Source organism: Loxodonta africana, chromosome 19 (assembly GCF_030014295.1).
Source record: "Loxodonta africana isolate mLoxAfr1 chromosome 19, mLoxAfr1.hap2, whole genome shotgun sequence".
NCBI lineage: Eukaryota > Metazoa > Chordata > Mammalia > Proboscidea > Elephantidae > Loxodonta > Loxodonta africana.
The window spans coordinates 61,630,083-61,648,596 of NC_087360.1; the positions used below are offsets into that span (position 1 = coordinate 61,630,083).

The window sequence follows — 18,514 nt, forward strand, 5'->3', positions numbered from 1 at the left end:
TGTGATCCCTTAAAGAAACAAATGAGGTAAGCCCTAAATCACTAGCTTTCTGCCTAGAGGTATTTTCCCAAGCAGAGCATAATGATCTCACTGACTTGAGATGGCAGAGAATGGGAGTTTGAGGTGGCTGAATTAGTGGAGCAGATTATTGGTGAACAATAAGCCACATAAAGAAAGAGATCCAGAATTCTGATTAGGGGTCATCTTGAGCCTCTGGTTGAGTTGTATATACATAACAAAGAAAAACTGGCAAGGGAAAAAGTAACTGTCAGAATGCTGAAAGCTGCAAAATCCCAAGACATCTGAGCTAAGAGACATTTGGATTCTGACAAGCCAGAATGGAGAGTCCTCAATGAACAGCCGGTGCATTCAGTACAGACTTGGGAGAGTTTAGCTGTAATATAATATGAAACCAACTCTAGAGGGAAAGTTACCTAAAAGCACCCTAAAAAGTCTTAAAGGTAAGCTTCAAAAAGAGAAAGCTGGTCAACAAGTAACTTAAATGTGGCCAGAACATAGTCAAATTCTTTTTAAAGGAGAACAAATAAATTCAAGTATTAAACAGCATAACAGTCATAATAGCTAGTATTCAATTTTAAAAAATCACACATGATAAAAAGCCAAAGAAATGTGATCCACAACAAAGTGAAAACATCAGTCAATAGAATAAGACCCATAAATCACAGACATGATAGAATTAACAGACAAGACCTTAAAACAGCTGTTATGAACATGTTCTAGGATTTGAGGTAAAATATGAACAAAATGAGAGGAGTAATGAAACTGAAGATAAACCAAATGAAATTTCTAGAGCTGAAAAATATAATATGTAAAATAGAAAATGGCAGTTCTACCCTGTCCTATAGTGTCACTAAAAGTCAGAATTGACTGAATGGCAACAGGTTTGGTTTTTGGTTTTAAAATAGAAGAACTCTCTAGAGAGTTTAAAAGCATATTGGACACTTTAGAAAAACTTAAATGGCCTTGAAGATTCTGCAATGAAAACTCTTCAAACAGAAGTAAAGAGAGAGAAAATGCACACACACACAAAATCAGAGACTCCATGAATTGCAAAGCAATAACAAGCATATCTAATACATGTGTTATTACAGTCCCAAAATGTTGTAGGGCGAGGAGGGAGAAGGTGTAGGTGGAAAAAATATATAAAAACAATGGCTGAAAATTTTCCAAATTTGACATATACTAAAACTCTACAGATCCAAGAAACTAATCAAACCCCAAGTAGCACAAATATGAAGAGAACTGTATCTATGCACTTCATAATCAATTGGTTAAAATCAAAGATAAAGAGACTATCTTGAAAGCAGCCAGGAAAAAAAAAAAATAAGTGTAAGAATTACTACTGACTTCTAATCTGAAACAATGTAAGCAAGAAGACAATAGATTTCCTCTTTACAGAACCCCAAGGGGAGGTGGGGACTATAAGCATAGAATTCTATAACCAACAAACTTATCTTTTGAAAATGAAGATAAAAGAAAAATATTTTCAGGCAGAGCCAACATGGCACAATAGACAGAAGCACCATGCCATTCCTCTGCATCAAAGACCCAAAAAGCTAAGTAAAACAGATACAGATGTCAATTCTGGGACCCTAAGTACCAAATGAAGGAATAAAGAACTCAATCAAGCACCAAATGGAATAAGAAACCGAAAGAGAAGAGAAAATGAGGACAGCTACAGAGTGGAGGTCCCCTACCAGCTAACATGGCACAGATTTGCCATCTTGGACTACAGCCACCAAGGAATGCAGACAGGGATTACAGGAAGGCAGCTTCATGGAGTTCCCAACAGGAGACAGAGCACCCAGTAACCAGGAATTCATGCTTGCCCACTACCCCCTGCCATCCCTTTTCCCTGTATGAGGCCTCCGCCACTTTCCAGCAGGCCATAGTCACTCAGCCAGGGAGACAAGAGCTCACTGCCAACCAAATTCTCCATCTTGGACCTCCAACACCAAAGACTGCAGACAAGGACTACAGGAAGGCAACTTCACAGAGCTCCCAACAGGAGACAAAGCACCCAGTAGCCAGGGATACGAGCGTTCCCACCCCCCACCATTCTTCTCTGTATGTGGCCCCCACTTCTTTCCAATGGAGCACAGTCGCTTGGCTGGAGAGACATCAGCTCACTCTTGCTGGGGTCCGCCCCACCCCCACCAGCCAGCCCCTTCAGAGATATTTTTTTATTTGTTGTTGTTGTTTTTTGTTGTGTGATTTGGGGGTGGGAGGCTTTTTTCTTTCCTCTCTCTCTCTCTTCCTTTCTCCTGCCCAGCTAGCCCTGTGTGCCATGCCTCCTCCCACCCCCTCCTTTTTTTTCTTTTTCTCTTTTTATTGTGCTTTAGGTGAAAGTTTACAGTTCAAGTTAATTTCTTACACAAAAATTTTTACACATATTGTTATGTGACACTAGTTGCAATCCCTATAATGTGACAGCACGCTCCCGCTTTCCACCTCAGGCTCTCTGTGTCCATTCAACCAGTTTCTCTCCCTTCCTGCCTTTTCATCCTGCCTCCAGACAGGAGCTCCACATTTGGTCTCATGTATCTGACTGAACTAAGAAGCACACTCTTCACGAGCGTTATTTTATATTTTATACTCCAGCCTAATTTTTTTCTGAAGAGCGGGCTTTGGGAGTGGTTTTAGTTTGGGGTTAACAGAGCATCTGGGGGCCATGGCTTCAGGGGTTCCTCCAGTCTCAGTCAGACCATTAAATCTCAGCTTTTTAAATGAATTTGAGTTCTGCTCCACACATTTCTTCTGCTCTGTCAGGGACTGTGTATTGTGTTCCCTGCCAGGTCAGGCATTGATAGTAGCTGGGCACCATCTAGTTCTTTTGGCCTCCGGCTGATACAGTTTCTGGTTTATGTGGCCCTTTTACCACTTGGGCTAATATTTTTCCTGTGTTTTAGGTGTTCGTTTTCCTTTGCTCCAAGTGGGTTGGGATCAATTGATGCATCTTAGATTGCCAATGCCACTCACCAAAGTGGGATGCAGAACATTTTCTTAGTAAACTTTGTTATGCCAATTGACCTAAATGTCCCTGTCCCATTCCCTTCTTGATGGGCTGTGATTTTTTGGTTTGTTTGCTTTGTTCTTTTTCTTTCTTTCTTTCTTTCTTTCTGTTTCTACTCTCTTTCTCCTTTCTTTCTCCCACCTACACAGCCCTGTGCACTGCCCCCACCCCTTCTCTAGGGACCATGCTGCACCGCTCCACTGCAGAGTCACTGCACGTGGCCTCCCCAGGTCTGCGCCGCCATCACTGACTGGCTCCCTCGGTGCCATTTTGTTTGTTTTTTCTTTCTGGGGGGTGTTGTTTCTTTTCTCTTTCTCTCTTCCTTCCTTTCCTTTCTCCCATCCACCTAGCCCCCCTTTGCACAGACCCCCACTTCCTGGGAGGCTGAGCTGTGCCATTCGACCGGAAAGCCTCTGGCACATGGCCTCCCTGGGTCCGCACTGTCAAAACTCATCAGCCTGTGCAGTGAAAAGTGAGTGCATTTTATTTTATGTAGATTATACTCCAATAAAATTAATCTTTAAAAAATGAAGAAGAGGGTAGGGCCAAGATGGCTGACTAGGTAGAAGCTACCTTGGATTCCTCTTGCAACAAAGACTTGGAAAAACAAGTGAATCGATCACATACATGACAATCTACGAACCCTGACCATCAAACACAGATCTAAAGAGTTGACCTGAGTGACAGAGACTCAGCCATGCAAGCAGGCTGCACATGAAGTGGCTAACGAGAGAACAAGCAACCACTGGGAAGAAGCAACTGTTTTCAGAGCCTGCAGCCAGCGTCCAAGTCAGAAAACCTTGGTGCCGGGCTTTGGACTGGGCGCAGGGGAGCTGAGCATGGCATCCTGAGACGGCGAAAACACAGGACACAGCCCTAGGCCCCAGAAGCAACCTCGGGGGAAGCCCAGCCAGTGCACGCAGGCAGCGCAGCAACGCGGCTGACAGGAGGAGAAGTCACCAGGAGGCAGTGACTGGTTCTGGAGCCTGGAGTGCAGCATCCCAGCTGGGGAACCTTGGCGCTGGGCTTTGGACTGGGAGAGGAGGAACTAACTGAGGCTTCTGAGACAGCACAAGCACGGGACGCGGGCCTGACCCTTGGGGGCAATCTTTACCCAGCCAGCGCACACAGGCTACACAACCCTCGGGAATCTCAGATAAAACAGTCATCACCAAGCAATATAAGTAACTTTGTCTATATTCCTGGGTGCTACTCTCTCCTATCTATCTGATCCCTCCCCTTCCCTTCCCATGTGGCTTCATTAACATTAGAATTTCCTGGGCCAGAGACTGAAGTGCTCTGTGGTTTTTTTTTTGTTTTTGTTTTTTTCTCTTTTCCTAACCCATTCTTCTGGCCTGAGAGAAGCAGCTACAAAAAAACCAGGGACCAAAAATCCTTCCCTGACTTCCCGAAATTGGACTAAAAATACAGGAACCAGCTCCAGCCAAGCTTATGAGATCCACAGTCTTGGGCTTTCATCCCTACAGGGAACAAGGTGGCTATTATCATGCAAGGGCAATTCTGATAGTGATCTGACTATAATTGTTTTAGCAGACTACTGGAAAGACAAGTTTCCCAGGTCTGATATCTCTGCCTATTAAACAGAGCCCTCACTGACCCACAACAGGGAACTGAGGGCTAAAGCTCCACCCAAACCACCTAGCCTCCTGCCATAGGGGTCTGAGGATAGTGACATGTACCAATCTGTAGAGGTACATGCACTGGGTGCCTAAGGTACAGCTGCAGAGCCCACCCACAAAACTGCTTTAGGAATAGAGACACACCTACCTCACTGGCACTTGGGGGAAGCCTGTCAGCATCCTGCCTCCCCCCTCCCCCCGCCGGCCCGGAGTGTGACCCCCTGCTGCTACTAGAATCTGGTGCACACAACTATCACCACTACTCCTCTAAGTGAATAGGTGACAGTCTACACCACACACTTGGTGACCCAAAATCAGATTCTACTCAAGAATAATGAATGGACTCTTAGGCTTATATATCTGGTAACAGCCCAAACCAGCTGGTAATAGGTCATAAGTGAGTCAAGGGCTACAACAATCAAGACAGCGCAACCTACTAGCCCATCTACGTATACTGAAAGAAAACAAAACAAGATAAGACTCAGTGACCAAATATAAAATAAATCATTACAATATCTTATAGAGGGCTCGGAGACAGCAGTCGATATCAAACCACATAAAGAAGCTGACCATGATTGCGTCTACAACTCCTCAAATTAAAGAATCAAAATCTTTCCCAAATGAAGATACAATCCTGGAATTGCCAGATGCAGAATATAAAAAACTAATTTACAGAATGCTTCAAGACATCAGGGACGACCTCAGAAATGAAATAAGGCAATCTACAGAAAAAACCAAGGAACACACTGATAAAGCAGTTGAAGAAATCAAAAAGATTATTCAAGAACATAGCAGAAAAATTAATAAGCTCCAAGAATCCATAGACAGCATTCAGAAACCCAAAAGATTAACAGTAAAATTACAGAATTAGACAATGCAATAGGAAGTCAGGGAAGCAGAATCGAGCAATTGGAATGCACAGTGAGAGAGATGGAAGATAAGGCAATTGACACCAATATAGTTGAAGAAAAATCAGATAAAAGAATTTAAAAAAATGAAGAAACCCTAAGAATCATGTGGGACTCTATCAAGAAGAATAACTTGCATGGGATTGGAGTCCCAGAACAGGGAGGGATAACAGAAAATACAGAGAGAATAGTTGAAGATCTGTTGGCAGAAAACTTCCCTGACATCACGAAAGACAAAAGGATATCTATCCAAGATGCTCATCAAACCCCATTTAAGATTGATCCAAAAAGAAAATCACCAAGACATATTATCATCAAACTTGCCAAAATCAAAGATAAAGAGAAAATTTTAAAAGCAGCCAGGGGTAAGAAAGGTCTCCTACAAAGGAGAATCAATAAGAACAAGTTCAGACTACTCAGCAGAAACCATGCAGTCAAGAAGGTAATGGGATGACATATACAGAGCACTGAAGGAGAAAAACTGCCAGCCAAGGATCATTTATCCAGCAAAACTCTCTCTCAAATATGAAGGCAAAATTAAAAAATTTACAGATAAACACAAGCTTAGAGAATTTGCAAAAAGCAAACCAAAGCTACAAGAAATACTAAAGGAAATTGTTTGCTCAGAAAATCAATAACATCAGATAACAACACAACACAAGGTCACAGAACAGAACATCCTGATATCAACTCAAATCAGGAAATCACAAAAACAAATTAAGATTAATTTTAAAAAGAAAAAAACACTCAAAACAGAGAACCTTTGAAGTCAGTATGTAAAAAATCACAATAATCAAAAAAAAAATCAAAAGGAGGGACTAAGTACAGGAGGCACAGAACTGCCATATGGAGAGGAAAACAAGGCGAAATAGGATGATACAAGCTAGGGTTTTACTTAGAAAAATAGGGGTAAATATTAAGGTAACCACAAAGAGGTCTAACAATTCCATAACTCAAAATAAAAACCAAGAAAAACATAACGACTCAGCAAACATAAACATGACTACTATGAAAATGAACACAATTTACAAAGACAAACGTCTCAGCACAAAAACGTAAGTGGAAAAATGAAATTGTCAACAACACACACAAAAAGGCATCAAAATGACAGCACTAAACACATACTTATCTATAATTACACTGAATGTAAATGGACTAAACGCACCAATAAAGAGACAGAGAGTCTCGGACTGGATAAAGAAACATGATCCGTCTATATGCTGCCTACAAGAGACACACCTTAGACTTAGAGACACAAACAAACTAAAACTCAAAGGATGGAAAAAAATATATCAAGCAAACAACAATCAAAAAAGAGCAGGAGTAGCAATATTAATTTCTGACAAAATAGACTTCAAAGTTAAATCTACCACAAAGGATAAAGAAGGACATTACATAATGATTAAAGGGACAATTGACCAGGAAGATATAACCATAGTAAATATTTATGTACCCAATGACAGGGCTGAAAGATACATGAATCAAATTTTAACAGAACTGAAAAGTGAGATAGACACCTCCACAATTATAGTAGGAGACTTCAACACACCACTTTTGGAGAAGGACAGGACTTCCAGTAAGAAGCTCAATAGAGACACGGAAGACCTAATTGCTACAATCAACCAACTTGACCTCATAGACTTATACAGAACACTCCACTCAACAGCTGCAAATTATACTTTTTTTTCTAGAGCACATGGAACATTCTCTAGAATAGATCACATATTAGGTCATAAAACAAACCTTTGCAGAATCCAAAACATCGAAATATTATAAAGCATTTTCTCAGACCACAAGGCCATAAAAGTGGAAATCGATAACAGAAAAATCAGGGAAAAGAAATCCAGTATTTGGAAACTGAACAATACCCTGCTCAAAAAAGACTGGGTTATAGAAGACATTAAGGAGGGAATAAAGAAATTCAAAGAATGCAACAAGAATGAAAACATTTCCTATCAAAACCTCTGGGACACAGCAAAAGCAGCACTCAGAGGTCAATTCATATCGATAAATGCACACATACATAAAGAAGAAAGAGCCAAAATCAGAGAACTGTCCCTACAACTTGAATAAATAGAAAGTGAGCAACAAAAGAATCCATCAGGCACCAGAAGAAAACAAATAATAAAAATTAGAGCTGAACTAAAGGAATTAGAGAACAGAAAAATAATTGAAAGAATTAACAAAGCCAAAAGCTGGTTCTTTGAAAAAATTAGCAAAATTAATAAACCATTGGTCAGACTGACTAAAGAAATACAGGAAAGGACACAAATAACCCGAATAAGAAACGAGATAGGCCATATCGCAACAGACGCAACTGAAATTAAAAGAATCATATCAGATTATTACGAAAAATTGCACTCTAACAGATTTGCAAACCTAGAAGAAATGAATGAATTCCTAGAAAAACACTACCTACCTAAACTAACATAATCAGAAGTAGAACAACTAAATAGACCCATAACAAAAAAAGGCATTGAAATGGTAATCAAAAAACTCCCAACAAAAAAAAGCCCTGGCCCAGAAGGCTTCACTGCAGAGTTCCAGCAAACTTTTAGAGAAGAGTTAACACCTCTACTACTAAAGGTATTTCAAAGCATAGAAAATGGGGGAATACTACCTAACTCATTCTATGAAGCCACTATATCCCTGATACCAAAACCAGGTAAAGACACCACAAAAAAAGAAAATTACAGACTTTTATCTCTCATGAACATAGATGCAAAAATCCTCAACAAAATTCTAGCCAATAGAATTCAACAACATATCAAAAAAATAATCCACCATGACCAAGTGGGATTTATACCAGGTATGCAAGGTTGGTTTAATATTAGAAAAATCATTAATGTAATCCACCATATAAACAAGACAAAAACCACACGATCTTATCAATTGATGCAGAAAAGGCATTTGACAAAGTCCAACACCCATTTATGATAAAAACCCTCACCAAAATAGGAATTGAAGAAAAATTCCTCAACATAATAAAGGGCATCTATACAAAGCCAATAGCCAACATCATTCTAAATGCAGAGAGCCTGAAGCATGTCCCTTGAGAACGGGAACCAGACAAGGATGCCCTTTATCACCATTCTTATTCAACATTGTGCTAGAGGTCCTAGCCAGAGCAATTAGGCTAGACAAAGAAATAAAAGGCATTCGGATTGGCAAGGAAGAAGTAAAATTATCTCTGTTTGCAGATGACTTGATCTTATACACAGAAAACCCTAAGGAATCCTCCAGAAAACTACTGAAACTAATAGAAGAGTTTGGCAGAGTCTCAGGTTATAAGATAAACTTGCAAAAATCACTTGGATTCCTCTACATCAACAAAAAGAACATCGAAGAGGAAATCACCAAATCAATACCATTCACAGTAGCCCCCAAGAAGATAAAATACTTAGGAATAAATCTTACCAAAGATGTAAAAGACCTATACAAAGAAAACTACAAAGTACTACTGCAAGAAACTAAAAAGGACCTACTTAAATGGAAAAACATACCTTGCTCATGAACAGGAAGAGTTAACATAGTAAAAATGTCTATTCTACCAAAAGCCATCTATACATACAATGCACTTCCGATCCAAATTCCAATGACATTTTTTAATGTGATGGAGAAGCAAATCACCAACCTCATATGGAAGAGAAAGAAGCCCTGGATAAGTAAAGCATTACTGAAAAAGAAGAAGAAAGTGGGAGGCCTCACTCTACCTGATTTTAGAACATATTATACAGCCACAGTAGTCAAAACAGCCTGGTACTGGTACAACAACAGGCACATAGACCAATGGAACAGAATTGAGAACCCAGATATAAATCCATCCACATATGAGCAGCTGATATTTGACAAAGGCCCAGTGTCAGTTAACTGGGGAAAAGATAGTCTTTTTAACAAATGGTGCTGGCATAACTGGATATCCATTTGCAAAAAAATGAAACAGGACCCATACCTCACACCATGGACAAAAACTAACTCCAAGTGGATCAAAGACCTAAACATAAAGACTAAAACGATAAAGATCATGGAAGAAAAAATAGGGACAACCCTAGGAGCCCTAATACAAGGCATAAACAGAATATAAAGCATTACTGAAAATGACAAAGAGAAACCAGATAACTGGGAGCTCCTAAAAATCAAACACCTATGCTCATCTAAAGACTTCACCAAAAGAGTAAAAAGACCACCTACAGATTGGGAAAAAATTTTCAGCTATGACATCTCCGACCAGCACCTGATCTCTAAGATCTATATGATTCTGTTAAAACTCAACCACAAAAAGACAAACAACCCAATCAAAAAGTGGGCAAAGGATATGAACACGCACTTCACTAAAGAAGATATTCAGGCAGCCAACAGATATATGAGAAAATGCTCTCGATCATTAGCCATTAGAGAAATGCAAATTAAAACTACGATGAGATTCCATCTCACTCCAACAAGGCTGGTATTAATCCAAAAAAACACAAAATAATAAATGTTGGAGAGGCTGTGGAGAGATTGGAACTCTTATACACTGCTGGTGGGAATGTAAAATGGTACAACCACTTTGGAAATCTATCTGGCGTTCTCTTAAACAGTTAGAAATAGAACTACCATACAACCCAGAAATCCCACTCCTTGGAATATACCCTAGAGAAATAAGAGCCTTCACACAAACAGATATATGCACACCCATGTTTATTGCAGCACTGTTTACAATAGCAAAAAGCTGGAAGCAACCAAGGTGTCCATTAACGAACGAATGGTTAAATAAATTATGGTATATTCAGACAATGGAATACTACGCATCGATAAAGAACAGTGAGGAATCTGTGAAACATGTCATAACATGGAGGAATCTGGAAGGCATGCTGAGTGAAATTAGTCAGATGCAAAAGGACAAATATTGTATAACACCACTATTATAAGATCTTGAGAAATAGTATAAACTGAGATGAACACGTTCTTTTGTGGTTACGAGAAGGGGGAGGAAGGGAGAATGGAAGAGGGTTATTTACTGATTAGTTTGTGGATAAAAAAAAAAAAATTTTTTTTTTTTTAGCAGATAAGAACTACCCTAGGTGAAGGGAAGGACAATACTCTACATGGAAGGTCAGCTCAACTGGACTAGACCAAAAGCAAAGAAGTTTCCAGGATAAACTGAATGCTTCGAAGGTCAGCGGAGCAAGGGCGGGGGTTTGGGGACTATGGCTTAAGGGGACTTCTAAGTCAATTGGCAAAATAAATTCTGTTATGAAAGCATTCTGCATCCCACTTTGAAGTGTGGCATCTGGGGTCTTAAATGCTAACGAGCGGCCATCTAAGATGCATCAATTGGTCTCAACCCACCTAGATCAAAGGAGAATGAAGAACACCAAGGTCACACGATAACTATGAGCCCAAGAGACAGAAAGGGCCACGTGAACTAAAGACTTACATCATCCTGAGACCAGAAGAACTAGATGGTGCCCGGCCACAACTGATGACTGCCCTGACGGGGAGCACAACAGAGAACCCCTGAGGGAGCAGGAGAACAGTGGGATGCAGACCCCAAATTCTCATAAAAAGACCAGACTTAATGGTCTGACTGAGACTAGAGGAATCCTGGCGGTCATGGTCCCCAGAACTTCTGTTGGCCCAGGACAGGAACCATTCCTGAAGACAACTCATCAGACATGGAAGGGACTGGACAATGGGTTGGAGAGAGATGCTGATGAAAAGTGAGCTACTTCTACCAGGTGGACACTTGAGACTGTGTTGGCATCTCCTGTCTGGAAGGGAGATGGGAGGGTAGAGAGGGTTAGAAACTGGCAAAACGGTCACGAAAGGAGAGACTGGAAGGAGGGAGCGGGCTGACTCATTAGGGGGAGAGTAAATGGGAGTATGTAGTAAGGTATATATAAGCTTACATGTGACAGACTGACTTGATTTGTAAACTTTCACTTAAAGCACAATAAAAATTATTTTTAAAAAATGAAGAAGAGTAAAAAGGGCAGACTTGTTCTACTAAATGGGAAACTATAATACAAAAGCATAGTTATTAAAACAATTTGTTATGGGTACAAGTACATTCAGGTCCATGTTTGTATCAGACTCTAACACCGTTTCCGTCTGAAAATCATAATATCTGCTGAAGTCTTGCAAATATCGAATTCTCAAAAAGCATCCTTCCCTAGATTTTTTGCATTCGTTCTATGTCCTGGCCTTCCCTATCAAGTGAACAAACAAAATCAGTCAATGTATAGATTGCAATATTAACACAGTTTCCTTCACAATACTACTGATCCCATTGTGAAGTAATAGCCTACGGGGCACATGATGAGCTGCTGACACATTCACCCTCAATAAAACATTTTATCAAAAGTCCAAAGGTTAACCAGAGGTTTTGAAAGATCTTATGTATTTAGCCTGGAACCCGAAAGTTCATTCTAGGCTCCTCTTTTTTCCCATGAAGAAAAGCTTTTCTGCAGCATATTTTAAATTTCTTCAGAACTCTTCAATCTATAAAATCTAGACAGTATATTCTTCTGTGTAATTCAAACTTGATATCACTTAGCTTCAATATTTTGCACTATACTCAGTCATATATGAGATACCTAACATTTATGACAAAAAGACTAACTAAAACAATAGAGTTATTAGTCATTTTTCCCAGTTATCAGACTTACTTCCTCAGAACCACAGTCACAGATTTCATTTGCCTCCACTTTGTGGTTGCCACAGACTGAAGCCCTTACTTGCATTTGCGGTTTATTCTGAAGACATCTGGCACCCACATTTGAAATGAAATTTTCAAAGTCACTCAAACTGCAATTGCTGAAAGTCTTCACTCCACTGGATTGCCTAAAGATGAATTGGTAAAATGTTGTTGGTAGTATACTTCTGGAAAACATAAGTCTATATGTTCCATTACCTATATAAATTAATTTCGAAATGTCAAATTTAATGTTGGTGTTGTTATTGGATGCTGTCTCGTTGATGACACATAGAGATCACATGTGACAAAGTAGAACTGCCCCATAGGGTTTCTTAGGCTGTAGTCTTTACAGAGCAGATCTCTGGGTCTTTCCACCACTGAGCAGCTGGGTGGGTTCAAACGGCCAATCTTTCAGTTACAAGCCAAGTGCTTAACCATTGCACCACCAGGGCTCCTTGTCAAGTTTAATCCAAAAACAAAAACAAAAAACTGTTGTCATTGAGTCAACTCCAACTCATAGTGACCCTATCGGACAGAGTACAACTGCCCCATCTGGTTTCCAAGGAGTGCCTGGTGGATTCAAACTGCTGCCCTTAACTGCTATATCACCAGGGTTTCCATCAAGTTTAACAGGCCATCCTCAGTTATAGATCGATTATAACCTATCATAAGCCATTTTCACAAATAAAAAAACATGTAGGATACTAAATATATCTGCTGCAGTACTTGTCTGATATGCTATTTTGGAAACACTGGCAAACCTACAAATCACAGTAACTTTAATCCATCACATATTTATGGAATTTTATAATTTGAAAAACAATTTCCCATTCTATTTCTCATTTTATTCGTATATTGCCCTGTGAAATAAAAGGATAGTCATAATTGTTCCCATTTTAAAGATGAGAAATGTAAATCCAAGCAGGTCAAATAATTTGTCCCAAATCACACAACTGTTATATACTTATTCAGTCTCCAAGCAAGACTTCTTATTCTTGCAATAGTAATTTTTCCACAACATCAAATTACCCTACAAGCAACTCAAAAATTCTGTTTAAAAACAAAGGCCATAGTTTTGGCCTGCTGACATATTTTTAAAGATTCTTACTAAATGATTTTATAAAATACACAGCTTAAGGAGAACTGCTTTGCTAATGTATCTTGCAGATTGGACTAGTTATCCTCGATTGTCTTTAAAGGTGCAGCTCCCCTTCTACACTACTCCTACGCGTAAAATATACATGTTCACATTCTGCAGTGAACTTGGCCCGTTTATAGCTAATTTGTGTAAGTTAGCTTTAAATAAATTCTAAATTATTGTACATAAAATATTAATAACATAAATTTAATAACCAAAAAATAAATCTTATTAAAAAAGAAAAAAAAACTTACATAGCTTCTGGAGTCATTATACAGATAGCTCCCGAGCAGTGACATTCCTCTGGCTCATCATACGATAGTCCCAGACTAAGTCCCAGCAACTGGGCAACAGTAACTGAAAATGCCTCCGAAGTTATCTCCTTGGGATACTACAGCAACAAAGAAAATCCAAAGAAAGTCAACTCAAACGTTGGTAAAAATAATATTCTAATTCTAAATATTTTTACTGTTTTATCAAATATTTTAAAATAAGGAGATATGATTCCTTAGACAGGTGAGAAACTATTCTTACCAAGTTTTAGCTGAGATATAAGCATATTAAATCTATGACAAGCTTTGCCATGTTTTAACAACCAAATACCTAAAGTAATTATTGGATAGCTATCATAACTTATAAAACAGGGCTGTTTTGATGAAGAATATTTACACTAGATTTTTAGCTACTGGGACCACAAACTTCCATTCACCCAATTTCTGACAACAGCTCTGATATTCATTCAGGGTAATTCAGATGATACTCCTCCTCCCAGTTCACAAAGTGGTCACAAAACCCAGTTACCAAATTAAACTGTTTTATCTCCTTCCTGCTAGGACCTTCACTGATACAGTAAGTGGTATCAAGAGAAGCCACAGAAAACAAACCCTCGATATAGCAACCTTAAGTTAAGTGGCTCACATATTTCCTAGGCACAGATAATTTCCTCACCAAGGAGAAATGGGACACTGATAATTCAACGCTTACAGTGATGGTCTAACTTCTCAATTTTATGACCAAAGCTGGCTACAAAAAAAGTGCAGGCGTAGGCCAAGATGTCAGGAAAATCAAAGCACTTAACTGTTATGATGACAATAGTGATTATAAAGACTTGGGGGTCATCTGGCTTCTTATGACAGCCTTAGAGAATGTACATAAAGTAAATTAGAAAGGAAAGGTGTAAATGTGCAACCGAGAGTGCAAACAGACAACCAGAAAGCCTCTGCAGCAGCAATGAAGCAACTCGTCATTTCCTATAGTCACTGAGCTGACAAGACTGAAGACCAAGGTCAAGGTCTAATAATAAGGATTGCAGGGCTGCAGCACCATTTAATGCTCATGACCACCAGATCTGGTGGGGAAGGAGTTGGAATCTGCGACTGGGATGGGGACATTTGGAGAGACATGGACAAATAGCCCGTCATTCACCAGCAGAAGATGCCCTCTCCAAACTCTGAGAGAGTCAGCCTCTGCTAAAAAAAAAAAAATTTTTTTTAATGTTTAATGATACCTGGGACAGTTATCTCACTACCCCTCATTGCTCAGGTCCATATTAAGAATTAGATCCTAACAGTCTGGAAAGAGAATGTTCTGCTCTAGGAGAGGACAGTTTATACACTGAAAAAGTTTGACCAAGGGGTATGAAATAGAAGGATAAACCACAACAAATTTATAGAAATGGGTGACTGATTTGGGACTCTGTATTTAACAATGTGTTGGGTCAAAGCAGGAGTGATGTTAATATTCTACTAGGATGACTAATTAAAGTTAAACTTAACCATGGCCTACTGCCAGTGAGGTCAAAATACTGCAACTTTCTGAGAATACTGTACATTAAAGAGTGTTGAGTTTCAGATACATGGGAATATTGAATGAATCTATTACATGTAGTCTGTTCAGTAACTATCCCTAACCACACCTCCAGAGAGGGTCGGGAGGACAATTCCCTTGCCAAAGCATTAACTAATACTTCGATGAGAGGAACACCGATACAGTCAAAAATCTCTGGTGGCTGTTTTCTGTAAGTTTGAGATGATGGTAGAGGCTTCAATGTAATTTGCTTCTCTGAAATTACTGGGAACAATGGGACCAGGAGTGGTACAGGTTATGTGGTAATACTTAACTGTCTGAGAAAAAGTGGGTGAAATTACCTCAATAAGCTAGAGGGACTTTGATACGATCAGTGTTTTGCACCACAAGGATTGTGGCAATTATTTCAGGGACCCTAAAAATAAAATATACAGGAACCAGTTTAAATGCGTTCTTGGCATATTAAAAAAAAAAAAAAAAAAAACTCATTGCCATCGAGTTGATTCCAACTCATAGTAGCCCTACAGGACAGAGCAGAACTGCCCTGTAGGGTTTCCAAGGCTGTAAATCTGTGAGGAAGCAGGATGCTACGTTTTTCTCCTTTGGAGTGGCTGATGGGTTTGAATTGTCAACCTTTCAGTTAGCAGTTGAGCACTTAATGACTGTACCACCAGAGCTCCTGCCTGACATATTAAGAAGTAAAAATTTCAGTCTAGGGATCCCCAGATCTAAACCAGTTCACAGCCTTCTGGACTCCCAGTCACTTTGAAGGGAGGAACCTGCCACAAAGTCACAGGTGAATAATTGACTATTCCTCCAAGCCTTCTCCAGAGGAACCTGGAACTATTCACCAGAATGACTGCACGCACAGGGAAAAGAAATACCTAGGACTTCTAGGGGTTCTTGGATTCAGCCTCAGAACTGAAGCGATCTGGGAAACCTAAAGAGCACCTTAGTCTACTGGACAAATTGTTCAATGGAATCCTGCTTCAATTCCATCTGACAGTGAATCTAAAAGGACAGATACATTCTAGTATCATATTCCCAGTATCAGAATTATGGTGGACTAGACACACTTTGTAACTAGCAAAATCCCCAGATTGGTACGCTAGCACATAGAGTGACAGCTATTACCATAGGGAGGGTCAAGAGGCAGGCTCTGAAACTTCTCGCAAGATGGGAAATCAAAAATAACATGGCATACCTGTGGGAATTGTAGAAATTAGTGCCAACATCAAAATTTGAAATTGTAGGAGTAATGAATCATATCATATCCTCATTTAACTCACTTCATTTTACCTGGATCCACAATCAAAGCCCGTGGACACAGCAGTCAAGAAATTAAACGATGTATTCCACTGGGAAAATCTGCAGCAAAAAGCCTCTTCAAAGTGTTAAAAAGCAAATATGTCACTTTGAGGACTAAGGTGTACCTGACCCAAACCATGGTATTTTCAGTCTCCTCATATGCATGAGAAAGCTGGACAGTAAATAAGACCGAAGAAGATTGATTATTGAATATAGCATGGACTGCCAAAATAACAAACAAATCTCCCTTGGAAGAAGTACAGCCAGAATGCTCCTTAGAAGCCAGGATGGCGAGACTTCCTCTCACATACTTTGGACATGTTATCAGAAAGGATCAGTCCCTGGAGAGGGACATCATGCTTGGTAAAGTAGAGGGTCAGCGAAAAAGAGGAAAACCCTCAATGAGATAGATTGACACAGTGGTTGCAACAATAGGCTCAAGCTGAACAATGATTATGAGGATGGCGCAGGACTGGCCAGTGTCTAGTTCTGTTGTAGGCAGGGTCACTATGAGTCAGAACCAACTCGATGGCACGTAACAACAGCAACAAAGTCCATAGTTTACATTAGGGTTCACTCTTTATGTTGTATAGTGCTGTGCCACGTAAGATTCCTTCAGCCAATGTCCAACCAAATATACATCTGTGGTCCTGATCTGGCTGCCAGTGCAGCCGCTGCCTGGCCCACAACCCTGCACCCGGCAAGCTCAGCCTTCTGTATCCAGTGGATATAGCTTTGTCCATCAGGATCCCATAGGTTTTAATATAATAGGCTTTACGGGGGTTGGTTCGTTACTACAGATTGTACGGGGACTGCCTGTATATAATATGGTGTTCGCACAACATCCAAATCATATAATGCCCTATTTCACAGAGCATATTGTGGCCATTAAGTGACACATGACTGTCGAGTTCTATGGGTCTTGTTGTTGTTAGGTGCTGTCGAGTCAGCTCTGACCCATAGCGGCCCTATGTACAACAGAACGAAACAATGGCCAGTCCTGCACCATCCTCATAATCTTTGTTGTGCTTGAGCCCACTGCTGCATCCACTATGTCAATCCACCTTGTTGAGAGTCTTCCTCTTTTTCGCTGACCATCTACTTTACCAAGCATGATGTCCTCCTCCTGATAACACATCCAAAGTACGTGAGACAAAGTCTCGCCATCCTTGCTTCAAAGGAGCAGTCTGACTGTACTTCTCCCAAGACAGATTTGTTTGTTCTTTTGGCAGTCCATGGTATATTCAATATTCTTCAACAATACCAAAATTCAAAGGCATCAATTCTTCCTCAGTCTTCCTTATTCATTGTCCAGCTTTCTCATGCGTATGAGGAGACTGAAAATACCATGGCTTGAATCAGGTACACCTTAGTCCTCAGAGTGACATATTTGCTTTTCAACACTTTAAAGAGGTCTTTTGCAGCAGATTTGCCCAATACCTTTTTTGATTTCTTGACTGCTGCTTCCATGGGTGTTGATTGTGGATCCAAGTAAAATGAAATCCTTGGCAACTTCAGTATTTTCTCCATTTACCATGATGTTGCTTATTGGTCCAGTTGTGAGGATTTTTGTTTTCTTTATGTTGAGCAGTAATCCATACTGAAGGCTGTGGTCTTTGATCTTCATCACTAAATGCTTCAAGTCCTCTTCACTTTGAGCAAGAAAAGTTGTCATCTGTATATTGCAGGTTGTTAATGAGTCTTTCTCCAATCCTGATATCCTGTTCTTCTTCATGCAGTCCAGCGTCTTGGATTATCTGCTCAGCATATAGATTTAATAAGTATGGTGAAAGGATGCAATCCCTGATATACACCTTTCCTAACTTTAAACCATGCAGTATCCCCTTGTTCGGTTTGAACGACTGTCTCTTGGTCTAGGTACAGGTCCCTCATGAGCACAATTAAGTGTTCCGGAATTCCCATTCTTTGCAATGTTATCCATAATTTGTTGTGATCCATACAGTTGAATGCCTTTGCATGGTCAATAAAACACAGGTAAAC

General features: G+C 39.8%; 1 protein-coding gene across 1 annotated transcript in view; it reads right to left on the minus strand.

Annotated features, from left to right (window-relative positions):
- ADAM32 (ADAM metallopeptidase domain 32) overlaps positions 1-18,514 on the minus strand; it is a 152,739-nt gene that overhangs the window by 46,288 nt on the left and 87,937 nt on the right. The window contains exons 9-10 of the mRNA XM_064271941.1: positions 13,654-13,790; positions 12,233-12,407 (exon numbers count right to left, since the gene is read on the minus strand). Of these exons, the coding sequence (XP_064128011.1) occupies positions 12,233-12,407; positions 13,654-13,790 (312 nt within the window). The remainder of the gene's footprint in view (positions 1-12,232; positions 12,408-13,653; positions 13,791-18,514) is intronic.